At 36.6% G+C, this 25343-nt stretch overlaps 1 protein-coding gene across 4 annotated transcripts; it reads left to right on the top strand.

Moving 5' to 3' along the window:
* Positions 1 to 25159, top strand: LOC106616685 (uncharacterized). Of its 4 annotated transcripts, none has more exons than XR_011395917.1 (2): positions 1 to 279; positions 23871 to 23961. XR_011395917.1 is itself a non-coding variant. In XM_014233489.3 (2 exons), the coding sequence occupies exons 1-2, from the start codon at positions 315 to 317 to the stop codon at positions 24997 to 24999; spliced, it is 1161 nt and encodes a 386-aa protein (XP_014088964.2). In that variant the 5' UTR covers positions 300 to 314; the 3' UTR covers positions 25000 to 25159. The 4 variants fall into 4 exon arrangements, 2 of the variants coding, with proteins under 2 accessions (XP_014088964.2, XP_069964191.1); XM_014233489.3 differs by lacking the exon at positions 1 to 279 and adding an exon at positions 300 to 346 and having other exon boundaries at positions 23871 to 25159; XR_011395918.1 differs by lacking the exon at positions 1 to 279 and adding an exon at positions 3046 to 3797 and having other exon boundaries at positions 23871 to 23958.
* Positions 25160 to 25343: the final 184 nt, after the last annotated feature.

The raw sequence follows: 25343 nt of genomic DNA on the forward strand, positions 1-25343 counted from the left end.
ACAGCATTTTGTCATGTCATCGACGGAATTATGAAACGTTGATTTTCTGTAATTTTTTCTAACAATCCAAAACAAAACACAAAGAAAAACGTATGCAAACAATTGGTTTGTGGCAACTACAAAGCGAAATTAGGTTGCAAGTTGTTGAATGTGCGCGAATTTTCGAGGCATGAAATTGGAGCAAATTGATCATGACAACTATGTTCGCCTAGCGAGTATCTAAGCAAATAAACGCCATCAGACGCTAACTTGTGAAGGCGATTTTCAATTGGAATTCGAGTAAATATGTTTGTGTAGTGGCAGTTGTTTTGGCTATGGCAGTTCTATTGATTTGCAAGCTGGTGGAGTGAGTTGCAGATTTAGCTTTGATCATTCTCTAAATGATACTTGTTTATTTGATGTTTATACTCGTATATGCAATGAGTAGTATGGAGTTATTACCGTTTAATTGCAGAACGAATTACTTTATACCAAAAATAAGGGAAAAAAGTTAATATTTGCATATTTATGACTCTGGATATGTAAGTTGTTGACCTACTATTGTGTATATGTAAGTGGAATCTGTTAAACAAATAATACATATATGCATGTAACATGTTATTGTAGAGCACTATTTAAGCTTCGTGGCTTAGAATATCTTTATACATTTTAGGCACAAGGACACACTGTTATTAGAATGAGACACTCTATGAATTTAATTAAGATAACTCACATATCAACTGGAAAATCGAAAATCTTAATATTTAGTATATGGTGGTTACGGGAAGTATTGATTTGATTTAAAACGGGGTTAGAGAAAAACAACAATTGTTTATAATTGAAAATCGCTTTATTGTTTTTAAAAATATTCTCCATTAAAATCTATACACTTTTGCACGCGTTTGAACCAATTATCGAAGCACTTTTGCCATTCTGATTGAGGTGTCTCCAAAACTTGCGTTCTGGAGCGCATCAACCGCCTCTTCAGGTGTCGAAAAACGTTGACCTCTAAGTTTATTTTTTACGTACGGAAAAAAAAGAAGTCATTCGGTGCCAAGTCAGGACTATGCGGCAGATGACTCATATAATCGATGTTTTGAGTGCTCTAAAATGCAATTATCGATGTTTGAAAGCTCGCATTGGCATTGGCGTTCTTGAAAGACGACTGACAAACAAATGATTGTGTACCACTCAGAATTTACAGTTCTAGGTTATTCTTGTGGTAATATTAAATATATATAATAAATATTTTCGAAATTACGGTTTACTTCATATCGCATACATCGGCCAATATGTGAGCTATCTTAAAATTAAGCGGATGTATTGTTCTTATAATGGTGTTTTTTGTACCTAAAATAAATAAAATCGGGTGAAAACTTGTCCTAGATCCCATATAACTAATCACAGCGTAAAATGCGCCAAGTCTTTCCTTATGTCAGTCCGAATTACTGCAAACGGCGCCGAATCGACTCTCCACGGTCTTCGTGTACACTCTCAGCAACGGCCGCTATATTTTCTTCACTGCGTGCTGGACGTTGTCTATTGGGTCGAATGGGTGATGGTGTTGCGAATAGTACGCTCAGAACATAAATTTTCGTAATAAAGTTGAAGGATTTGTAAACATTGTTCAGGCGTAAGTCTTTAAAAATAACATGACAGCTTGAAATGACTCACACGTGATCTGTCAAAAAAAGGCTATTAAAAAAAGTACCTCTACTTGGATCACCCGTTACAATTGAAGGAATGTGCAGGAAAATTGAAAATACGGGACCTATGTCATTCACCTAGCACAGGTGGTACTGACTTCTTATACTAGTCATCTGAATGACATTGTAAAAAGTAAATTCGAAACCTGTGTTAATATCTTCCAAGTTGGAGATTTCCATTTTTTCCAACGTTATTTTCAAAAATATGAGAATTTGCAAACATATGAGTGCAAAATATCTGATCATGAAACTATAAAAATTAAAATAAAAACTAAAAAACATTTTAAAATGAGTACGACTAAGACAATTACTCAGAACTGTCAATAACTAAATTTTAAAATGTATGTCAAAATTAACATTGGAAAAAGTAGTAACATTGAAACTTATGAACAAATGGTATGACCGTGAACTTGCCCAACTGAATAAACTCAAGTATGACATTTACTGAAGCAATTCAAACCGAAAGTTGGGATATGTATAAATCAGTACAAAGAAGTTATTGTATAAAAAGTTAATTAAATAGAAAAAATTAAATTACATTCCATGTTCAACAAAATTCTACTGTGTAAAAATTATAATAAGAAAATGTGGAGAAATTCAAAACATTATAGGTATACTAGTGAACATAAGAAGACAATACACAAATTTGCAAATGAATTAAAATTATTTTTCATTAAAAGCAATATTGAAATAAATAGTAGTATTCGCAATTTTATTTTGAACATCAATATACAGGTGGGTTGCAATAATATTCAGATTTGATTGTTTTACCTTTCTGCAGATAATCAATCAACCAAATTCCTTTGGCATCCCAAAAAATTGATGCCACAACCTTCTTTGCTGATCATTGTGACTTCATCTGCTTTGGAGCTGAACAACTATCTTCAGTCCACTGTAAACGTTCTTGTTTCAATTTAGGATCATGGTGGTAAATGCAAGTCTCATCCATAGTTATAAAACGACGCAAGAAATCGGTTTTATTCCTCTTAAAATGCTCTAAGTTATGCTGAGAAACTGGCTTTCGATCCAGTTTTTGTTGAATTGTGAACGTGTGCGGCACTGACTTTCCAAACAGCTTTTTCATATGTACTTCTCCATGTAAAATATGAAGAACTAGTTTATCTGAGATGCCTATGGCATTAGCAATTTCACGCGTAGTTAAACTTGGTTCTTTGCTAACAATATTATGAACTTGCCCACACCAGGGTTGCGATTTATGGTCGTCCTTCGCCTGGATCCTATTCAAGCCTAGTACGACCACATTAAAATTCACCAGCCCAAAATTCAACGGTGCGTTTTGAAGGTGGGAACTCCTTATACACTTCTAACCATAGTTCATAAATTTGCTTTGCTTTTAAACCTTTCAAAACAAAGAATCTAAAATTAAATTTTTTCCATATTAAAAAAATACTCCGACACGTCAACTTCAAATGGCTTTTAAACAAAGAACTAATTCACAGAATCACTTGTAACTTTGCATGTGTTCTCACGACAGATCTACCAACTTCCGAAAAAAATTTGGAGCTAGTAGTGCTTTTTCTTGGTGAGACCAACCAACCTTTAAATGAAATCCTACAAATTTACTAAATTATCATCTGATGATACTGTTCAATTTGTGCGATTGTCTAAAAATAAAATTGAAATTGAAATTTAAAATTTCTATCCGATGGCGTATTAAAGGATTCTATTGAATGTACGGCATATTTTTATGCAAAGATAATAAATGAAAGTATGGAAGCAGGCAAGGTTCCTCAAAAATGAAAGATATCGACGATAACAACAGTGAAGAAAGTTGAAAACTCCCATAAAAATGGAGAGTTTAGGCCCATAAATACACTTCCATGCAATGAAAAAATAATGGAAACCGCTATCAAGAATATGCTTCTGAAATACTTAGAAGAGAACAAATTAATAATAAAAGAACAATCGGGGTTCAAAAGAACGCACTCATGTGAAACGGCACTAAATAAAGTGATATCTGATTTGAAGGAAGAGCTAAATGGGAAAGAAAGTATTCTATCGTTTTTTTGGATTTAAAAAAAGCTGTTGAAACAGTGGATCGTGATGTCCTGGCTAAAAAACTTAGAAAGATGGGAATACGTGAAATCGAGCGTAAGTTTAATAATAATAATAAATAAATATAGCCAAAAATAGATAAAATCGGGTCAATACTACCCCTATCTCTCATATACCTAATATAAAACTACTTTCGAACTCCCGGATAGCCTTATGCAATATATATCAGTCAATATGTAAGATATTTTAGCAAAATTAACAGAACGTGCAATATTGGATATACCATAGTTTAATGTCGAAATTATGTGAATTTAGTTTGCGAATTATCCCATTTCTCAAATACTACATATGTATGTATATTGATTTTTTTTATTCTAACAGACCTTATGCCTTACATGTCCTTCAATGTGTGTATGATATATTTATAATATTGCTTGAAAATATATATAATAATATAATACATGAAAAATATATATCAATCATCGCTTTCTTTGTCCCCAATATAGCATATATAATAATTTCCTTTAATAAAATCAAGGGAATATATTTTTTTATATATTTCCTTGTGTGAGAATATGAATGAAATTGTTCTGGCCTTATATCCCTAATATAATGAATTGCGATCCTCGGTTGACATTTTCACATCAACTCATTATATTAAATTCAACTTCTTCAATTGACCCTATATCCCATATATCTCATTTAAAAAAAATTTTAATATAATTTTCTTTGACGCAAATGAAAATATTGCAATGAAACTAAGTGAGTCATATCAGAGTCAGTTACATATAATATAACTAAGTAAAATACCAAATTTGATTATAATCCATTTCGTCGAATAATAAATGTTGAATTGTTTTGCAACATTTTTTAATATAAAGTTTTCCTAACACCTGGAGGTTTTTTCCTGCTTTGACCCTTGCAAGTTGTAATAGTATTAAATGTTCAGTTTCACCCGAACTTTATAATTTTATTAAATATTAATTCAAATATATGTACATATATAAAACTTTTCATTGAAATAGATGATGCTTACATGTTTACCAACGAATAAAATGAAAAAATGAAAAAATAGCAACAACACACAGAACTTTTCAGTCCAGGGAAGTTTTGTTCTGATTGTTTCGAATAGACGTTTAGGGACCGATAAGTAGCAACCAAACTTTAAGTACAACGCTCTTCCGTCCCCGCGGTCAGAAATCCGAGCAGAACAAATTTATTTTTGTTCGGCAATTTTAATGTTAAATTGTGATAATAAAGTTATACAAACAATAAGAAGTGCCAGTTAGATTAAAACGAACGAATTATTTACTGGTCACAATTTTCAAATGGGTACTTCTGCATACAGCTATATCTGTATGGTATAGTATAGTACAAGCTTGCCTTTATAAAATCTCACAAATAATTTCTCCTCTTATCTTTAGGAAATTTTGATTTTTCACCATGAATATATTCATTAAAATTCTTATGAATTATAAGCGTAGCATAACCACAAGCTTCAGATAATGATCGAACAATCTTGTCTTTCGAATTCGTAATATACAATATATACATTTGTACATATATAATACATATGCATACAAGTATGTATGTTTACTGTAAATATTGTAGTAAAATGTAGATTTTGTGATTGATGATTAATAAACTTTTTCATAAATTATAATTTTATGTATGAGGAGACTTACCACTCATTTTAATTTACAAGACCAGTTAAACACTTCCATTAAATTCAAGCCTTTTTGGAATTTTTGTTCATTCTTTTCAACTTTCTTTCTTTTGTTCCTAAAATAAAGGCAAATCTGCAATTTAATTTTAATTATTTTATTTTAGTAGAAAGAAATTATAATTTAAATATAATTCAGTGGCGTAATATGAAAGGAAATACTTTTTTAAGCGTTTGGGAAAGAATACCAATGTCCACCATATTTTTTGAGATTCACGATACTTTGTGGTTTGAACTTAAACAAAAAAGATGGTTCAATAATAATACAAGCTTAGGTACTCGCTATAATAAAGTTTTAAAAAGGTAGTAGAAAAGTGAAGAAGATATACATATCTACATACATACATAGATATTAAAGTTTTTTCGTTTGCACAACCTAATACTTTTAGTTCCAGAATTTCAGATCCAGGCATAATCTACTGGTGAAGTAATAATTAAAGCGTAATATTCACGTCGGTTTTTAGATTTTTTCATATACAAGTATTTGGATTTTCTGCAGATTTGATTGTATTGTACTTATTGATCCTGAACCATAATTGATTGGGATTGAAAAAATGATATTCGATTAAAACAGCTCATTAATAAAAATATGACTTTGGTGCAAGCGCATCCGAGCCATTTTTTTGCCGAATATAATTGTTCAACGCAAATGCGTTGTTTCGTTGCCTTGAAAATACTAAATGCTAATAAATTTTCCATTCGTTTTGGAACAATTTTCACAAAATTCGTTATGGAAATCAAAATGTTTAACTTTGGACTTTTATATCGACAGACCTGTTATTTATTATTATTTGAGATTAGAGGATGATCTCCGACAAATAAGTGTTATGTTAGTCTATAGATTCCCCTAGCGCAGGAGGGGGCGAAGGGTTAATTCGCGCAAAAACTGGCATATTTTTGTGGCACAGTTAAAATCTCTTTCTTAAAGCTAATACTACATTTAAGTATGACATTCGAAGACTGTTATGTTGGTGCTGTATCATGAAAAATCGAAAAATCAAGGCTCATTCATTAGATAATAGTTACAATATATGCTCGAACAAACTTTATTATTTGTATTACATATCATAAAATAAATTGAATGATCACATTTATAATGACAGTTAAAGGTAACATTTGCTTCTGGGGCTTTTAGTTACAAACTAGCTTCCATAACTTGGTCTAATACCATATTTTGCTAGCTTTGCTTTGTGTTATGCTGATAAATGGTGCAAAAATTTCAATTTGTTTACAATTTTACTGCAATAAAAGAATTTTTGGAGGTTACCCCCTTGAAGTCTCGTTGTAATGATGACACATGCATTTGCTGTCATATTCATATTAAGTAGATATGTAGTGCATACATACTTATGTATGCAATTATCAAGGACTTTGTAAAGGTTAGCAATTGCTTGATCTCATTTGATTGTGATATACAGGTGTTTCCTGTATATAAAAAAAATATACATATATACATATCTACCAATTTCAATACAAAGAAGTCATAATTGTCGGCCACGCACTTCGGCAAGCGTTAGCGTGTTTCCGCCTTTGAAATTTATTCTAATAGGTCAGTTGTATTATTTTCTGTGCACTTGCTGATGCATTCCCTTCTGCTACCAAGGTGCTCCGTATGCATTAATTGCCGCAAGTTATGTCTAGGCGCATGTATATGTATGTAGATACATCTGTATGTAAGAAGGTATGTACATATAATATATCGGATGGTCTCGGATGACTAACCAACTAATGCGGCACTCGTCATACTTCGGAATCAACTGGAGTTCTTAATAACGACAAAATAATTTAAAAAATATAAAAATTAAAACAAGTAAGGAAAGGCTATCTCGGATGTAACCGAACATTGCAACTTGCAAGGCTCAAATCCGGGGAAATTTCACTGACCGATATATACAGTACAGAGTTTGTGGGAACTGGGGTTTATATATTAAGTACCTGGCTTAAACAGTTTTGATCCGATTTGAATAATTTTTGCTCATAAGCTGGCACACATTAAAGGCAGCATTCGTGCAAAGTTTTATTGCGATACATTTATTGGTGCTTAATTTGTATACTGGAAAGTAAAAGAATAGAGTTTCAAATTATTTTATATGAAAAGTAGAAGTGGTTGTAGTCCGATTTCGCACTTTCGCACTGCGACATAGGAATGTCAGTATAATGATATCTACCGAATTTGTTTCAGATCTCGAGACATGGGTTCGTCAAATTTTGACAGTGGCTCCCTCTCCTATGATCTCGGGTGTAAAATTTTATGTTTCTGACGCATCTATTTATTGATATGCCGCGCTATTAGTAGTTTTTAACAGAACCGTTATATGGGGAGTGGGCGGGGTTATCATCCGATTTCATCCATTTTTACAGTGTCGGTAGGGGACTTATACTGCGCGAATTCGGTTATAATAGCTTAAATGGTATAGGAGATATGTACATTAAACCATTTAGAGGGCGGGGCCACGCCAATTTTTTTTAATTTTCAGCCCAAAGGTGCCCCTACTACTGCGATCCTCTGTACCAAATTTCAGTTATTTAGTGCTTTGTTATGGTACTTTATATGTTTTCGTTTAATGATGTTTTTGTTAGTGTGGCAGTGGTCCAATTACGTCCATCTACGAATTCGTGTACCAAGCTTCATTACGGTATCTTAATTTTTAACTTTAATTAAAAGTAGGAAGTATTGCATCCTTTATTTAAAATCACAGGCATGAAGATACCATACACTATTTTAAAATTCTTACGTTTTGATCGATAGATGCGGTAAAAGTCAACTGGAAGTTCGAAAATATTTATTGTATATGGAGGCTAAGGGAAATATTTTCCCGATTTTGCCCGTTTTTGACATTCTGATAACTTCACTGATTTTTGATTTAAATACTATAAAGTAAGAAACTAAGGTGAATTTAAAAGTTTGTTATATGGGAAGTAGGAAAATTTGTCATCCGATTTCACCCATCAAATTTGGTTGAAATTGGTCAAGTAGTTCCGGAGATATAGGATTTGAGGGCGGTCACGCTCATTGTCCAATTTTTACACCAGCTCCTATAAAGCCGTTCCCTACTATTTTGGTTTTGAAATTTAAAGCTAGCGGCGCATTTATTCGGTGAGTTATCGCACTTTTATCAGATTTCCGCATAACCGTTATATGCGGAGTAGGCGTAGTTATAATCTGATTTTACACATTTGACAGTACATGAAGAGGTGCTAAAAAAAACTTCCTTTCAGAAAATCTGGTTAATTTTGCTTTAGCAGTTTTAAAATTTTTTAGACAGCAGGTGTCCCTCGTTACTGCGAACCCCTGTACCAAATTATAGTTATGTATTTTAATTTAGTGCTTAGTTATGGCACTTTTTTAGGTTTCCTTTGATAGCGTGGCAGTGGTCCGATCCATCTGCAATACCGACCGGCCTTAGGTGCCAAGGAACATAAGTATGTAGCAAGTTTCATCAAGATATTTCAAGTAATCGCTTGCACAGACAGACGGACGTTCAGACAGTCACCCGTATTTCAACTTGCATCGTAATTCTGATCATTTATATATGTACATACATATATAACTCCATATCTCTCTTGATTACCTGATCTTTGTTTTTAGTGTCTGAGTGAAGTGGATGTGTTTCTTAGAGCTCTTGGAATATTTACTATATACCCCTAGTTTTTAGCAGTGACAGATAATCAGATCGAAACCAGACGCTATTATTCTAAAAAAGAAAGACGGAGCGTCGTATGCGGATATCCTAAGGAAAATTAAATTTGAAGTGGCCTTGAGGAATTGGGCTCAAACGTAAGGTACATCAGAAAAACCCTCAAAGGAGATCTGCTAATAGAATTAAAAAACCAAGCAAACAAGAGAGCTGACATGGAAAAATGAAGATATTACAATTAAATCTTAACCATTGCGCTGCAGCACAAGACCTCCTAAAACAGACGGAGCTAGAGGAAAACATAGATGTCGCCATGCTAAGCGAGCAATATACTCAGCGTTCGGAAAGCACTTGGGTTAAAGATATAAGTGGCAAGGCAGCAATATGGTCATGCAAAGGACAAGCTTTCACATCGTGCTCGAGAGGAGCCCAAAAAGGCTTCACATTGGCAAATATACAGGGAATATATGTTGTAAGCTGCTATGCTCGTCCAAGCGCGTCAGTAAATGAATTCGAGGACTTTCGCCTTGAGCTGTCTCTAGAGACTAGAAGCCAATCTCCGATAATAATAGCGGGAGATTTTAATGCATGGTCTACTGCTTGGGGTAGCAGACACACGAATCATCGTGGACGTTTAATACTAGAATTCTTGAGCCAAACGAACCTTACAATAATAAAAGTGGCACGCAAAATACCTATCAAAAGGGCAATAAAGGTTACGTAAAAGACCTAATGTGTGCTAACGACGCGCTTAGCAGGCACATTAAGTGGGAGGTGTCAAACATTTACACAAATAGTGACCTCATGGCCATAATTGCTGAAAATTTGTTCCCAAGAGATCCTGACGTTTTCGAGAGCGTCTGGAATGCAGCAAAGGCACCAGGCGACGACGCCGCCCACTTGGTATCCGCTGTGCAAATGGAACTAGTTGCAGCCGCGACGCAACTATGCGCAGGACGAGATACACTAACAAACGAAAACCAGTATACAGGTGGAACGAAGAAATCGCCACGCTGAGGAAGCTCTGTCACTCAGCTAGACGTCGCTTACAGCGTAACCAGGGAGGCGAGAATGAAAATCGCCTCAGAAAAGAGTTTAAACGCAAAAAAAAGCTCCTGAAGTCAGCAATCACGCGTAGCAAAAGAGGCTGTTTCAAAAGCTTTGTGAAGAAGCAAAGATAGACCCCTGGGGAACCGCGTACAAAATATGTATGTCAAAATTTAAAAATATGTCGCAGCCACCTAAGAACGCATCATTTATGAGGAAAGTCTTCGGTGCATTATTTCCAACACATGAGACCATTCCCTATGCTATGCGAAACGATGTTACAGAGCCCCCAGAAGAAGAAATATTGGCTATCGCGAAAAAAATTAAAGGCGCCTGGAATAGATGGTATACCGAATAGAGCCCTAAAAAACGCCATGACTCTGAGACCCAGTTTGTTCGCTAAAATGTACAATGCATGTATATTGGAAGGCGTGTTTCCCGACCCGTGGAAGGTGCAGCATTTGGTTCTACTCCCAAAACCTAAACGGACTACCGGACGAACTTTCATCTTATCGACCATTGTGCATGCTCGACACGATTGATAAAGTGTACGAAAGCATTGTAAGAAACCGCGTTAGCAATCTAAAAAGCCGGCGGATTATCAGAAAGACAATACGGCTTTATAAAAAAGAGGTCCACTATTGACGCACTAAAAGAGATCGTTGATACTGCGAAAGGTGCAGTAAGTGGCAAAAGATGGAAAGGTGGCACAAAAAAGTATTGCGCGCTAATAACCCTGGACGTGAAGAATGCGTTCAACTCCGCAAAGTGGGCAAATATAATGAAAGCTCTATACGAAATACGCGCTCCCCAATATCTCGTAAATATTATAATGAGCTATTTTAAAAATCGCCAATTGTTATTCGACTCTGATGAGGGCACTCAGAGCTACACCATCTCGAGTGGAGTACCGCAAGGCTCGGTCTTAGGTCTTCTATTATACTATGGAATTTAGTGTACGACGGTGTACTAAGAATACATCAACCAACAAACGCGAAAACAATAGCGTATGCGGATGATCTCATAGTGGTAGCAGTGGCTAAACACCTCAGGCTCAAATGCAACGATTGCATAAATGGTCTGCGCCAATGGTTTTCTACCATGAGTTTAGAGCTGGCTGAGCAGAAAACGGAAGTCTTGCTCATAAGCACATGGAAGGTGGCAGAAAGGTTATTACTCACCATAGGGGGGTGCGGGATTACTTCACAGCCGCAGCTGAAGCACCAGGGAGTAATACTAGACTCCATATCAAAATTTAAAGAACACCTGGTGTATACTTCCGGTAAAGCAAACAAAATTTATAATGCTCTATCGAGAATGATGGCCAATAGAGCCTCTAGAGCGTGCGTTCCAGCCGGCGGTTTTTAATATCAAAAGCCATGAGTTCAGTAATATTTTATGCAGCACCAATATGGATACTAGTCATGGCTACAAATCATATGCTAGACAAATAAACGCAGTACATAGGTTTCAGCAATAAGTGCTTTCCGAACGATAACAAGTGATGCTGCTGAAGTACTAGCCAGCATGCCGCCTATTTAGATCCAGGGGGAAGAATTCGGGCGACTGTACCAGCTGTCGGTGCCGTCTTTAGGCGTAAAAAAAGAGGAGAGCGTCAAGTGCCTAACGATGTGGCAGCAACGCTGGCAAACCTCATCTAAAGGACGATGGACTCATAGACTGGTTCCGGACATTCATTCGTGGACGACATGGGAACCTGAATTTCCACCTAACCCAAATACTGAGTGGGCATGGATTCTTTAGAAAGTATCTATTCCAAATAAATAATGATGTTAGTCCATATTGTCCGACGTGTACAGAGTGCATAGAAGACTCTGAACACGTATTTTTTCAGTGCCCCCGCTTTTAAAATATTAGGGAAAAGTTAAAATCTACTCTCGGCCGTAGTGTAACAGTTGAAACTCGGACAACACATATGTCAGTCTTCTTATAAATGGAAAGCTGTCAGCGAAGAAGCGACAAAACTGAGATACTTGCAACAGATTAGGAGTCAGTCAGCCGTAGAGGAGACTTAAATGTTCTTTTCTCTTCCATGAAGTAATACTTAATCCGGTGGTTCCGTGGGAGAGATATGAGATGGGAGTAGGTTAGGTTTAGCGGATTAAAGTTCCGCACTTCGGCTTTCGATGCTCCCTCCTAATATAAAAAAAACAAAAATAAAATCTATCTTGATTAGTTTCAGGTGATACAAACAACCGTTAGGTAAACAAAATTATTATATTAAGAATCAAGATGTTGGGAAGTATAAAAAATATAGGTGTAGTTCCATAAGTATAAACGCGGGGTATAAATTATAATAAACTGTGTTTTTATACTCTTGCAACATGTTGCTACAGAGTATAATAGTTTGTTCACCTAACAGTTGTTTGTATCACCTTAAACTAATCGAGATAGATATAGGTTTATATATACATATATTAAAGATCAGCATGACGAGACGAGTCTGTGTGTCCGTCCGCCTATCCGTACAAGCAATAACTTGAGTAAAAATTGAAATATTTTAATTAAACTTAGTTCGATTACACCCGAACTTAACCTTTGCTTACTTGTTTTTCCTATTGGACCTCACTTAAAAGAAATACAGTTCCTCGCTTAGTGCCCGATTAAGTTTAAAGAACTTGCCATAAAATATCTTGAGTAATGCGTTGAAATGTGATTCCGTTCGGCAAACAACTAGCTGTCATTCATTCGCGTCTCAATAAAAGGGAATTTCTGTCATAATCCACTTGTTGGAATTGCACGTATCCCACATTGCAAGAACTGACCCACTTTCCGCTCTACGCTGAAGGGAAAACGATTCTGTTGTGAATGCATTCTTCTGTGTTCTTTTTCGCTTTCAGTTATTTTGCCCACCTTTTTGGACGGTAGAACTTACTTTAATTAGTGGGTGCATTTAATTTTCGCTTTTAATATGATCTCTCCGTAAGAGCAATTTGCTATCAAGATGGTTTACTAATCCAGTTAAGAATTTGTTTGGTGTAAATAATTTTCGCAAGAATGAAATGCAACTAACAGAATTCCTCATCACCCATAAAAGCTTTCTTCGAGAGTGTGTGAGGTTAATAAAAAGTTTAGTGCCGCTGTCAACTTCACCGCCAGCATGTGGCCCAAATTGAAGCGTAAAAGTACAAATTGAAATAAAGTAAAGCCTGTTTAATATCACTTTTATGAGCAACCCGCGTAAGTTAGCTACAGAGAGTCTCATCATACGGTTTATGGGTTCCCAGACATATTGGTTTAATTTTCAAAATCAAGAATAATACAAATGTACATATGTATGTGTTTGATGTCTTTATAATTGTGAAACGGCCAAGAAGATACTTGGGTTTTTGATTCCTCTGACTGTATCGTATATGCATATGTAAATATGTGTGTATGTATGTAGAGATATAACATCAATATCAGTAATAAAGTTTAGTATTATCTTTACCTAGGAGAACTAAAGTCTAGTAGGAGGAACTACAGAGTTATGTCAATGGTATTAAGTAATTGGAAGGATAATGGTAACGGGAATGGCAACGGTAACGATTATACTTGGTTGAATTGATGAAATGGTTTTATCCGATCTGAACAACTTCTTCAGAGATTGTAGTGCTACTTTGGGAAAAAATATCGTTTAAATTTCGTGAAGGTACCTTGTAAACTAAAAATGTGTTCCATACAAGAACTTGAGTTTGATCGATCAGTTTGTTTGGCAGCGATATCCTATAGTGGACTAATATTTGCGGCTCAGAGAAGGTTTTTTTTGTAGAAGAGGACGTATGCAGAATTTCAGATCGATATCTTTGTGTATATAATACATCATTTATATATGTATATATAAATATATACTTTATATGGTATCCGATGTTACCCTCTGAGTGTTACAAACTTCGTGACAAACTTACAGGGTAACAGGGTACACTAGGTGGAAAAAGTCTCCGCTCACCAATCCGTGGAATGTGTTTCAATAAAAAATATTAATAAAATATATGCGTTTTTGAAGTTCTTTTCAGAAAATCAGATGCGCATGCTCATAGCATTACAGTCGCCAAATTTCATGGAATTCCTATGTGCGTTTGCAAAGTTAACGGCATTTTTGAATTCTACTAATGGAGAATAAGCAGAAAAAGTATTCGCTCACTACTTATTACATTAGTTTATTGTAGTTTCTACGCGTTTAAGACCTGATAATTTTTTGTGCGTTGTTGTCAATAATACATATATAGATAATCGAAGGAAAAATCTGCAATTTGTGAGTAAATTTTTCGAATTAGTCAGCTTTAGTCGAAATGAATGGCAAAAGGCAAAGAAATAAGTGTTGATGAGTGCAAAATAATATTAAAATTAAGGGAGGACGGTAAAAGCTTTCGTAAATTGGACGGGTTGTCAACAGAACGAAGTCATCAGTGCGATACGTCATCCAGACTTTCAAAAAGCCTCGATCTGGACGTCCGACTGATCGGAAAACACACAAAGTTGTATCTCTTGTAAAGGTTAATCCGCGTTTAACCCCGATTTAAAAAAACAATATGCAAAAGGGTTGAATTTCATGGACGAGTGGCACACAAAAAGCCATTCATTTCCTTGGAAAACCGTATGGAGCGCATTGCATTCGCAAAGGAACATATAACCAAGCCTATATCTTTCTGGGAATCTGAATAATTTCAAAAAAAAGTAAATTTTTTTAAGCGAAAAGATATGATTTAATAACACAAAGAAAATTTAAAATCTCTTAATTGGTCACACTTTGATTTTAGTTCAAAAGATTTTGTACCCAGTGAGCGGAGACTTTTTCTACCTAGTGTATGTTCAGGATGTAATTATGAAAATTAAAAAGTCAAAATACATAACTGCCCCTCATCCTGCATTAGACGTTGAAACTAGTTCTAACCACAGAAGGGGATAGATACCTATAAATATAATATAAAAAGACCAAGTTTTTTATTCAATAATTAGAGCAGTAGCAGAGAATGCGAATAAATGTTATTCTTTTGGTGTTTTAGCTAACGCCTAAAATTATGCAATAATTTTACAGTACCTCAATTAATAACATGAGATTAATAAGAGCAGAGAATGTTAAAGAATAGAGACCAGAGCAGAGAAGTAAATGAAGTCAGCTATGTTGTCACGTTTGTCCTTTTGCGATTACCGATTGGGCTGCATTTTCATAGCGTCGTTTTTAGATAAAATGGGCTAAATCGACAAACTATGAAATAATGATAATAAGTAAACATATTAAAGTAATATATGGAGTGTACTTATAATATATAGAAGTAGTTACAGATTTCATATGAGTGGCAATTTTATATAAATTGTATATTTTAATGCCATATATAGTGCATATTATGAAATAAATTAAAATATTATTTTAACTCGCTAATAGGTCATGTTCTCCTTTTTAAAGGGAACATCAGACAAATTCTTCAATTTCTGATTTTTAGCATCGTCGTGAGGAAGCAGCTTGTGGACAACATGCAAATGCGAGGTGATAGGTAGAATTTTCAGTAGTGGCTGTCAAATTGTAAAATTGAATTTTTCTCTTTTTACTGAAACTATTCAAATTCAATTACATTCATTCATTTATAACTTAATTTTCGCGTATTTGCCTAGGAAATCCATATGAAAACCAAATGTGGTTTACCAGACGCACAGAAAAAATAGCGCGTCGCAGAGTTATGAACGAACGCACTTTGTTATTTAGCAATCGCACATTCCTTATGAATGAATTTGTTGTCGTTGTAATATGAAATACTTAAAAATATGGCGCGAGTTTGCTTGAATATTATTGATCGATGATGGCACGTCTACGTTTTTTTGTCACTTGCGCGATTGTTTGATTTTTTACAAAAGGTATATTGAGGGACATACATATGTACATATATTTTCATGTATATTTGGACATGCGAATGAAGGAAAGGCAATTTGGAGAATATTCACATACAAATTGTTCATTTGAAAGAAGTACACGACGATAGCTGATTGAGTACACACATTAAACTCTCTTGTTATGATATTGGCTGTGGTGATACTAATATAGCATCCTTATTGCAAAATCAAACATTTTGCCTAAGATCAAATCCTATCAAAATCTTATTATTCTCTTTTTTATTTTTATAAACATTTTTTTATTAAATGACATTTTAATTCTATTTTCATCATTTTTTCCCTCATTATTTACATTTTCTTTTCATAAGTCAATTAGTTTTTTTTTTTATTATTTTAATTTTTGTTCATGCGCATCTGTGTAAATCTATGTAAGTATGTACATTTTGCTTATAGAGTGGTGTAGTTCGTTGCGTTGCCTGAAAGGGTGGTGAAATTTTATTTTCGAACTTACGCGTTTTCGGTGTAACCTCATAGTAATTTACATTTTAGCGCAGCTAACATTTTCGCCTTGTCTATTCATTAACCAAAGAATGAATGAATTAACATTAATCGTTCACATTCTCTCTTTCAGTAAGCTATCTTCTTTAAACTCCGAAACACGTACAGGTCTACCAACAAGAACCAAACCACCCAAATTTGGTCAAAACGGGTTCTGTTTTTTTTTTTTGTTATGCAGATAATTTTGTACCATTTATGATTTGAACAAAGTGTCAGCCAAATGTCCAAAACGGCTTCGTTTTATTCGGCGGCCATTTGACTGAATCATTTCTCGAATTTAACGAGTCGCCAAACTTTGCACACAACGTGTTCATGTTTAGAAGTTATTCATGATGCGGCGTACCGTTTTGTTGGAAATAGAGATCGTCTGCGTCGATTTCATTCCTGAGCCCAAGGATGTCGCCATACCATAACCTACAATTGTGTTTCCTGAACCACACCAAGATTTGACTCACCCTGATAGTGATAATGTTATTTGTTGACGAATCCATTAAGTCAGAAATGGGCTTAATCTGAGAAGATAAATTTTCGATTAAAATAAAACGGTAACCACCGGAGAACGTGAAATTGCGTAATAATCTTAAACAATTTCCAAGCTTGTACCAAAGTGCAACGTGACATGATGAAATACCAAACCTTAGTGAACAGACTGACAAAATATTACACAAATCCGTAAAGAAACAAGACCGCCAGGAGCTGTCAAAATCACGACACCCCAATTGAAAGACGCTATATATGAATCGATATCTCCCATTTGTAAGAATTCTCCTATTACATTTAAGCTGGCGAAAAATATAGACCGATTACTAATATTTCTGACAAAGTTTATATTAAAATGAAGTTCAATATGTTATAAACATATACATAAGTACATGAATGTCAAATGGACTTCGACTCCTTTACTTTGCCAACTCTATAAAGTTTTACTGTCTTGGTACCGTGAGGCGGTTGGTATTGCAGATGGGCGTAATCGGACCACTGCCACGCCCACAAAACGCCATTAATCAAAAACAAATAAATTGCCATAACTAAGCTCCGCAATAAGATACAAAACTGTTATTTGGTACACAGGATCACATTAGGGAGGGGCATCTGCAGTTAAAATTTTTTTTTTAAAGTGGGCGTGGTCCCGCCTCTAATAGGTTTAATGTGCATATCTTCTAAACCGCTAATGCTATAATAACAAAATTTACTGGAAGCAAATGTTTTTATTCTATTGACGGTGTGAAAATAGTTGAAATCGGATGGCAACTCCGCCCACTCCCCATATAACGGTACTGTTAAAAACTACTAAAAGCGCGATAAATCAAGCACTAAACACGCCAGAGACATTAAATTGTATGGGATGGGTATGAGATGACTTTACAGGAACCGTTTTAAAATTAGACAGTGGGCGTGCCACAGCGCACTTTTAGGTGAAAACCCATATCTTGGGATCTGCTTAACCGATTTCAACCAAATTCGGTGCATAACGTTCTTTTCATATTTCTATGTTATAGTGCGAAAATGGGTGAAATCGGACTACAACCACGCCTATTTCGCATATAACACCATTTTCAATTCCATCTGATTCTTTCACTTTCCACTATGCATATCAAGCAACAATGATTATATCGGGGTATAATCGTGAATAATACGTTTAAAGTATGCCACCTTGTGACCAAAAATTGTCTAAATCGAACCAAAACTGTTCAAGCCCCTAAGTACTAAATATGTGAACCCCAGTGCCTATAGTTGACCTTATACCGAAAATATCAGCCAATCCACAAAGAAATCTCAAACGAGTATACCATTTGCCTTTGCGAGAGTATAAAATGTTCGGTTACATCCGAACTTAGCCCTTCCTTACTTGTTTATATATATATTTAATGGTTGCTGCTGCTAGCACGTCTGATCAGCTCGGTGTCCGTGAGAAAAGGAAAGAATTGCATGAATGAAGGAGAATGGGGTTGCTTATGGCTTTAAATACAAAAATGTAGTAAAGGGTTGCCGGTCGGTAGTGTTGTGCGTTTTGACGGTCGGTAACATAGTACAAAATAGTTTAGCCTGTCGGTAGTGTATGATGTTGCCACAGTATCCCCCTCCAGACTGGGCGATCGCTTATGATCGTAAGTCCTGTGTAACGAAGATTACTTTACGACGTTCTTGCCCAGTTGATATGGTTTGACGGATCGGTGGCGATAAATCCTCATACGGGAGGTATGCTGGTTTTAATCGATCTATGGAAATGCTTTCTGGTTTGCCTTTTATTGCAATCTCCGCGCGAGATAAAACTGTGCACGGTCCTTCATAAGGTTTCGAAAATGATGGATGAACTGAATCGCTTCTTACGAAGACATTTGGGCAAGTCGCAAGGTCGGGATGCACAAATACTTTCCTCTGTCCATGCCATGCTGTCTTCGATGGTCTGATTGTGTTCATTACGTCTCTGAGTTGGGTAACGAACTCTGTTTGCGTTTTAAGTCGGCTGTCGTGTATGAAAAATTCTGAAGGAATTCACAATGTCGTACCGTAAATTAGTTCGGCCGGTGATGTTCCTAAGTCTTGCTTGTAGACGGTTCGTAAGCCTAGGAGTATAGTAGGCAGGAAGTCAGTCCAACGTTCTGACTTGATGCATAAAATTGATAATTTTAAGGTTCGATGCCATCTTTCTACTATTCCGTTTGCCTGTGGATGATACAATGTTGTCTTCAGATGCGTTATGCCGAGCGAGCTTGTCACCTCTGTAAATAGGTTGGATGTGAATTGACGACCTCGATCTGATGTAATAACGGCTGGAACTCCGAATCTTGCAATCCAATTAACGATTGAAGCGTTTGCGATGGTTGGCGCCATCATGTCGGGTATGGGAATCGCCCCTGGCTATCTTGAGAAACGTTCAATGATTGTGAGACAGTAGCGGTTACCGACCTGTAAAGGAAAGGGACCTACGACGTCGACGTTAATATGATTGAATCGCGTGTCTCCCGATTCGTAGCGTTTAAGGGACGGAAATGTGTGTCGAGTTATTTTAGCTCTTTGGCATTGCTCGCATGCTCTTGCGAAAGCTACACTGTCTTTTTGGATTCCAGGCCAAACGAATCTGCTGGTTAGGAGTTTGGCTGTAGCACGTGTACCTGGATGGCATAGCCCATGAGTTGTTCGTAACACCTCCTAACTAAACTCCTTTGTAATGAATGGTCTAATGTTGCCAGTTGACGAGTCGCAGACTATTTGTTTGTCGCATCCGGGTATTGTGAATAATTTTCGCTGAAGAGATGAATTACTGTTGTTCTGGCGAAGGAGTTTGAGCTCTTGATCAACTTGCTGGACTTCGGCAAGTTTGTAGTTGTCTATGTTAGTTGCGTGAATTTGTGCTATTCTTGAAAGCATGTCAGCTGTTAGATTGGCTTTTGGCGAGCTTCACGACTCGTACATTTTTCAGGATTCGACTGCAATGCATTAATTAGTGGCTTATGATCGCTATATATGTGACAGGTTCGTCCTTCCATCATGTATTTAAAATGGCGGACGGCCATAAACATCGCTGTGAGTTCTCTGTCATAAGTGCTGTAACGTACCTAAGTTTTGTCGAATTTTTTGGAGAAGTATGCTAACGCTTCAAAGTTGCTTCCTGTTACCTGGTGCAAAATAGCTCCTGCGGCTGTATCCGAGTCGTCGACCCATAGTGACATCTCGGCGTTTTTTGAGGGATGTGCCAAAAGAGAGGCATTCGCAAGCTGGGTTTTACATTTTTCAAACGCTTCTGTCGTAATATCAGTCCATTTGAGCTGAGAGCGATCGTTCTTTTTGTTTCCAGGGCACATGGCTAACAGCGGTATTTGCGTTTCGATGGCGTGTGGAATAAATCGTCTGTAGAAGTTAATTGTGGCTAAGAATCGCTTGAGGCCATTGACGGTAGTTGGTTTTTCGAGATCAATAATAGCTTGTACACGATGCCTTAGTGGTCTTATTCCATCTGCTGAGACAGTATGACCTAAAGAGATGATTTCCGTTTTTCCGAAGACAGACTTGGTAGCATTGATCCTTAAATTGTGCTTCTGTAGACGTTCAAAAAGTCGGCGAAGGTGTAATACATGTTCGTCTAGAGATGATGATGCTACACAGATATCGTCCATTTACGGAAATACAAAATCTAGTCCTCGTAGGACTTCGTGTATAAGCCTTTGTAATGTCTGCGCTGCATTACGAAGACCAAAGGGCATATACAAAAATTCGAATAGGCCGAAAGGTGTGATGATAGCCGTTTTCGGTACGTCTTCTGGATTTACAAGAACTTGAAAAGGATCGTCTTACCTCTTAAATTGCTAGTGAAATCCTGTAGATATGGTATTGATAGAGTGCTCAGAAATCTCCACATGGCTGCCATGTACCGTCTGCTTTCTTTACCATGTGAAGAGGGCTAGCCCAACTGCTGCTCGATGGACGGCAAATGCCCAGTTTTATTAGACTGTCGATTTCTGCCTTAGCTGCTGCCAGTTTATCTGGAGAAAGACGTCTTGGTCGTGCTGATAAGGGCGGACCGCGAGTTTCGATGTGATGGACCATTTCGGACATAGCTGGGCTTCCGAGTTGCGCCAACCGTGTTATGTTACCAAGCTCTTTAAGTAAGCTCGTATATTCGCAGGACCTGTCAAATGTTTTTACTGATAAGGCTTCGCTACTGACAAGTTTTCCTATCGACGCTACTGATGTTAAGTTGTCGGCTAATCGTTTCCTTTTTAAGTCGGCCAGTAGCCTATAAAGTCGGCTCCTATAATTCCGCACGTAACGTCAGCGATGAGAAAATTCCAAAGGAATTCGCGTCTTAGGCCTAAATCGATTTTAAGGAGGAATTCGCCGTATACGGTGATCGGTGTACCGTTCGCTGCGTATAACTTTACCGTCATTGATTTCATATTGTTTTGGACGATTTTAGGAATTATGGAGGCGTCTGCTCCGATGTCTATCAAAAAATTATGTTTGGAGAGCCCGTCAAAAAGTTTCAGGCGGTGTGTGACTGCAGGACGTAAGTTACAGGTGTGCGTTGCAGTGTTCGATGCAGATAGTCATTTGCTTTTCTCCAGGTTGTTGTATGAGCAGGGTTTCCTACATGTTTGAGCGTTGGCGCCGAACTTATGGTGATACCAACATAACTCGTTCGTGTGCGTAGACTCCTGGTGCACACGTTAGTGTCTCTGTCGGCTTTGGCTGCGGCTTCTTGGTCGTTGCGATTTGATAACTTCCATCCGCTTATTGCTGGTTGTTGATTACCTACTACGTTAATTTGTCGAAAATTCATAGAATCGGCGATGGCGTCTGCAATTGCGATTTTATCTGCGACGTCACCTTTTAATGCGATTACCGCAGCCTGAGCGTGGGGTGGTAGACGTGAGGCCCACAGATCGATAAGTACTGTTTTACAGAGCGCGGTGCTAGCCACTCGTCGCATATCTTTGAAAAGTAAGCTTGGCTTAAACTCACCCAAGTGCATATCCGAAAGAACACGTTCCACGCGACGTTGTTGGCTGTCAGCAAAATGTGCTATTGGTTTGGATTTAATGTACTCGTAGCGGTTAAGCGAAGGTGCTGAATCGATGACTGATCTTAACTCCTTTAGCTTGCTTGAAGGAACTTGTACCATGAAAAGGTTGTATATCCTTGTGTCGTATGTCACACCGGTAGCTGCGAACCAGAACTCCAATGACAAAAAATACGACTCGATCGTTGTTTCGTTCATATTGGGTGCGCTTATGCGTAGTACCATAGCTGTGTCCACGTGGAATTCGGGCTGATGCACCTCGATTGATGATTAGGCAAAATGCTTTGCGGTTGCACTGCTTGTCGAACGTTAGGGGGTGACGATGTTTGCGCATTATTTTCACCTTGTTGCGCCATCTAAAATTTTTCTTTGAATCGTCGGGGTCATCAGTTTTAAAGGTTTGCTGCTGCTAGCACGTCTGATCAGCTCGATGTCCGTGAGAAAAGGAAAGAATTGCAGGATGAAGGAGAATGGGGTTGCTTATGGCTTTAAATACAAAAATGTAGTAAAGGGTTGCCGGTCGGTAGTGTTGTGCGTTTTGACGGTCGGTAACATAGTACAACCAGAGAACGTAAAAGAAGACTTGTTTTAAGTTCTCTGGTACAACATAGTTTAGCCTGTCGGTGGTGTATGATGTTGTCACATAAGTATATATAACCCTTTACCTAACTCGATTAGTTTAGGTGATACAAACTATTATACTCTGTAGAAACGTGTTGAGAGAGTATAAAAAATCGATAACTAAGAAAAACCGTCCCGGATTTTGCTAAGGCAAATATGGTCATCTAAGTCTAAACCGAAATTCGATACATATTCAACACTTAATCACATTATTTAAAAAAAAAATCGACTTAACTTTATTGAAGTATCACTCACACATTTTTGGAGTCACGCTATAAAAGATCCAATCTTATACGTTTACCTAATATACATTTTACTTATTGACAGAACAAACGCTATAAATGCAACCATTAGGTAAGTGGTGCTAGGATCCATATTGACCGGTTTACAAGGTATAAAGTCAAAAGGAAGTAGAAAAATCTTTCTATAGGTATATAGGATAGTATTGAACCGTTATTATCCATATTTGTCATTACGACATACTATTTTTAGAAAAATATGCTCTCTTTCAGTATAACTTTCGGTAAAAGTCGATCCGATATCTGGAGATTTAAGAAGTTATGTTCCGATTTCCACAATTTTTCAAAGAGAGATTGCATACCTTTAAATACACGACGCTTACAAAATTGTATGGTATTTCCATAAAGTAATTAGCTCTCGATTTCCATACCGTAAAGTGAAAAATCATATAGAATTTAAAATTTTGTTATTGGGTTGTTGTCTATGGCAATGGTGCAATCTGCGAAAAAATTTTTTAGATCGAATTATTATAGCATATAGCTGCCATACAAACTGAATCATCGCAATCATTGAAAGATTTTTCATTTGACGGGATATCTTCACAAAATTTTGCATGAGTTATTGTCAATGGTGCAACTTTTGAAAAAATTAAATTGAGGAATGTTTTGTATTTGTGGAGCGTATTACAGCTTCAATGCAACCGAAGTTAACGATTTTTCTCGTCCCGTCATCCTGATCATTCATATAGTTATAACGCTATATTTATCTCGATTAGTTGCTGACGTAACAAACAAACGTTAGGTGAACCAAACTATTATATGTACTTTGTAGAAACATATTGCGAGAGTATAAAAATCAAATATGTAAAGACAAAACATCAGTAAATACATTTATTTTTTTAGTGAAAAAAGTCATAACATTATTGTGCTTTTGAGTTTTTAAACTTTCTGCATTTATAATATTTGTATTAATGTAATTATGTTATTTCTTAGAAAATTACCAGTGAATCTACTAAAACGAATACATTATCGATGCAACGCTAATATCGAAGTACAAGGCCACGATTACGAGAAAAGCGATCTTCCCCCGAGATTTGTAAGAGTATTGCCACCTTCTAAATATGGCGGTGAATATTTTGTAACCCTACTAACGGGTTCTTCGAACATCGGCAAGCAAGGCGCACATTTCATCAAACATCTATTCGAGGTAGCCAAAGTTCCAGTGAAATTCGAAAGAATTGAACTGGGACCGGATGAAAATGAGTATCCCAAAGAATATCTGCAGTCAGTGCAACGCAATCGTCATGCAATACATGTTGACCTACAGCACGATCCCGACGAGAAACACAAACAACTGCTGCTCAACAACGATCTGGATTTGTATGTGGGTATAATACATGTGAATTCGATCGAGGGATACAAATGTAAATACCCAGATGTGGATATAACAATATTGATGCAGAATAACGCCGGTAACTTCTCGAAATTGGAATACACACCGGTGCCGGGTATGGTGGAGACATTGAAAATTGTGCAGCAACGATATATTAAACGCTATTTCAACTTCGTGTTCCATTATGCCATCGAACATTGCCATGAGAAGGTCACTTTTGGTCACCAAGCAGTGGAATTTCCTCTCTCTGACGGAATGTATAATAAGATTGCCTTGGAAATGTATAATGAAATTAAGCCAAATTTTGAATTTGAATTAATCCCGATTCATGACTTGGTGCGTAGTATTGTCATGAAACCTAAACACTTCGACATAATCTGTACCACCGACCGATATGGAACCTTTGTCGCTTCTATTGCAAGTGCAGTTTGTGGGGGCGCCAGTTTGTTTAGTTCTACTGAGCGTGGCGACCATCATGCTGTCTTCAAGCCTCTGCAGACCCGTCTGTCCGTAACTCACTCCAATGTGCTTAGTCCTTATGGAATTGTACGCGCTTGCATAGATTTATTAAATTATTTGGGTGAAAAGGATTGCGCCCAAGTATTATACAACGAACTGATGACGACGATGATTTGTCGCGATATCAGAACGAGAGAGTTCGGTGGCTCAGACTCGGGCGAATATGTTGTTTGCGATATTGTTAATCGATTGAAATGCAAACACTATTGACCGAGAGCATGTACTTTTATCGAGCTGACATTAAAGATTTTTGGAAACATCATTTAATATTAAAAAAAAAATGTTATTTTGATTGTATAAAATTAGTAATAATGTAATGATATAGATTTATACCCATCCAAAAGCAAAGCAAAATTAACGAAATTCTTAATTACATGCATTTTAGATAATTTACGTAGTTAATGAGACGGTCATATATATTATGAGACTGTTCGAAAGACTTTTTACACTTCAAAATATTTCTATTGAAGTCAATGCATTTATCCAATGCAACATAATCTTCTATGTCCTCTTTGTTAGCTACCTCTTAATACTCCCTCCAAAGAATTTCCTAT

This window comes from Bactrocera oleae, chromosome 4 (genome assembly GCF_042242935.1).
Source record: "Bactrocera oleae isolate idBacOlea1 chromosome 4, idBacOlea1, whole genome shotgun sequence".
Taxonomy (NCBI): Eukaryota; Metazoa; Arthropoda; class Insecta; order Diptera; family Tephritidae; genus Bactrocera; species Bactrocera oleae.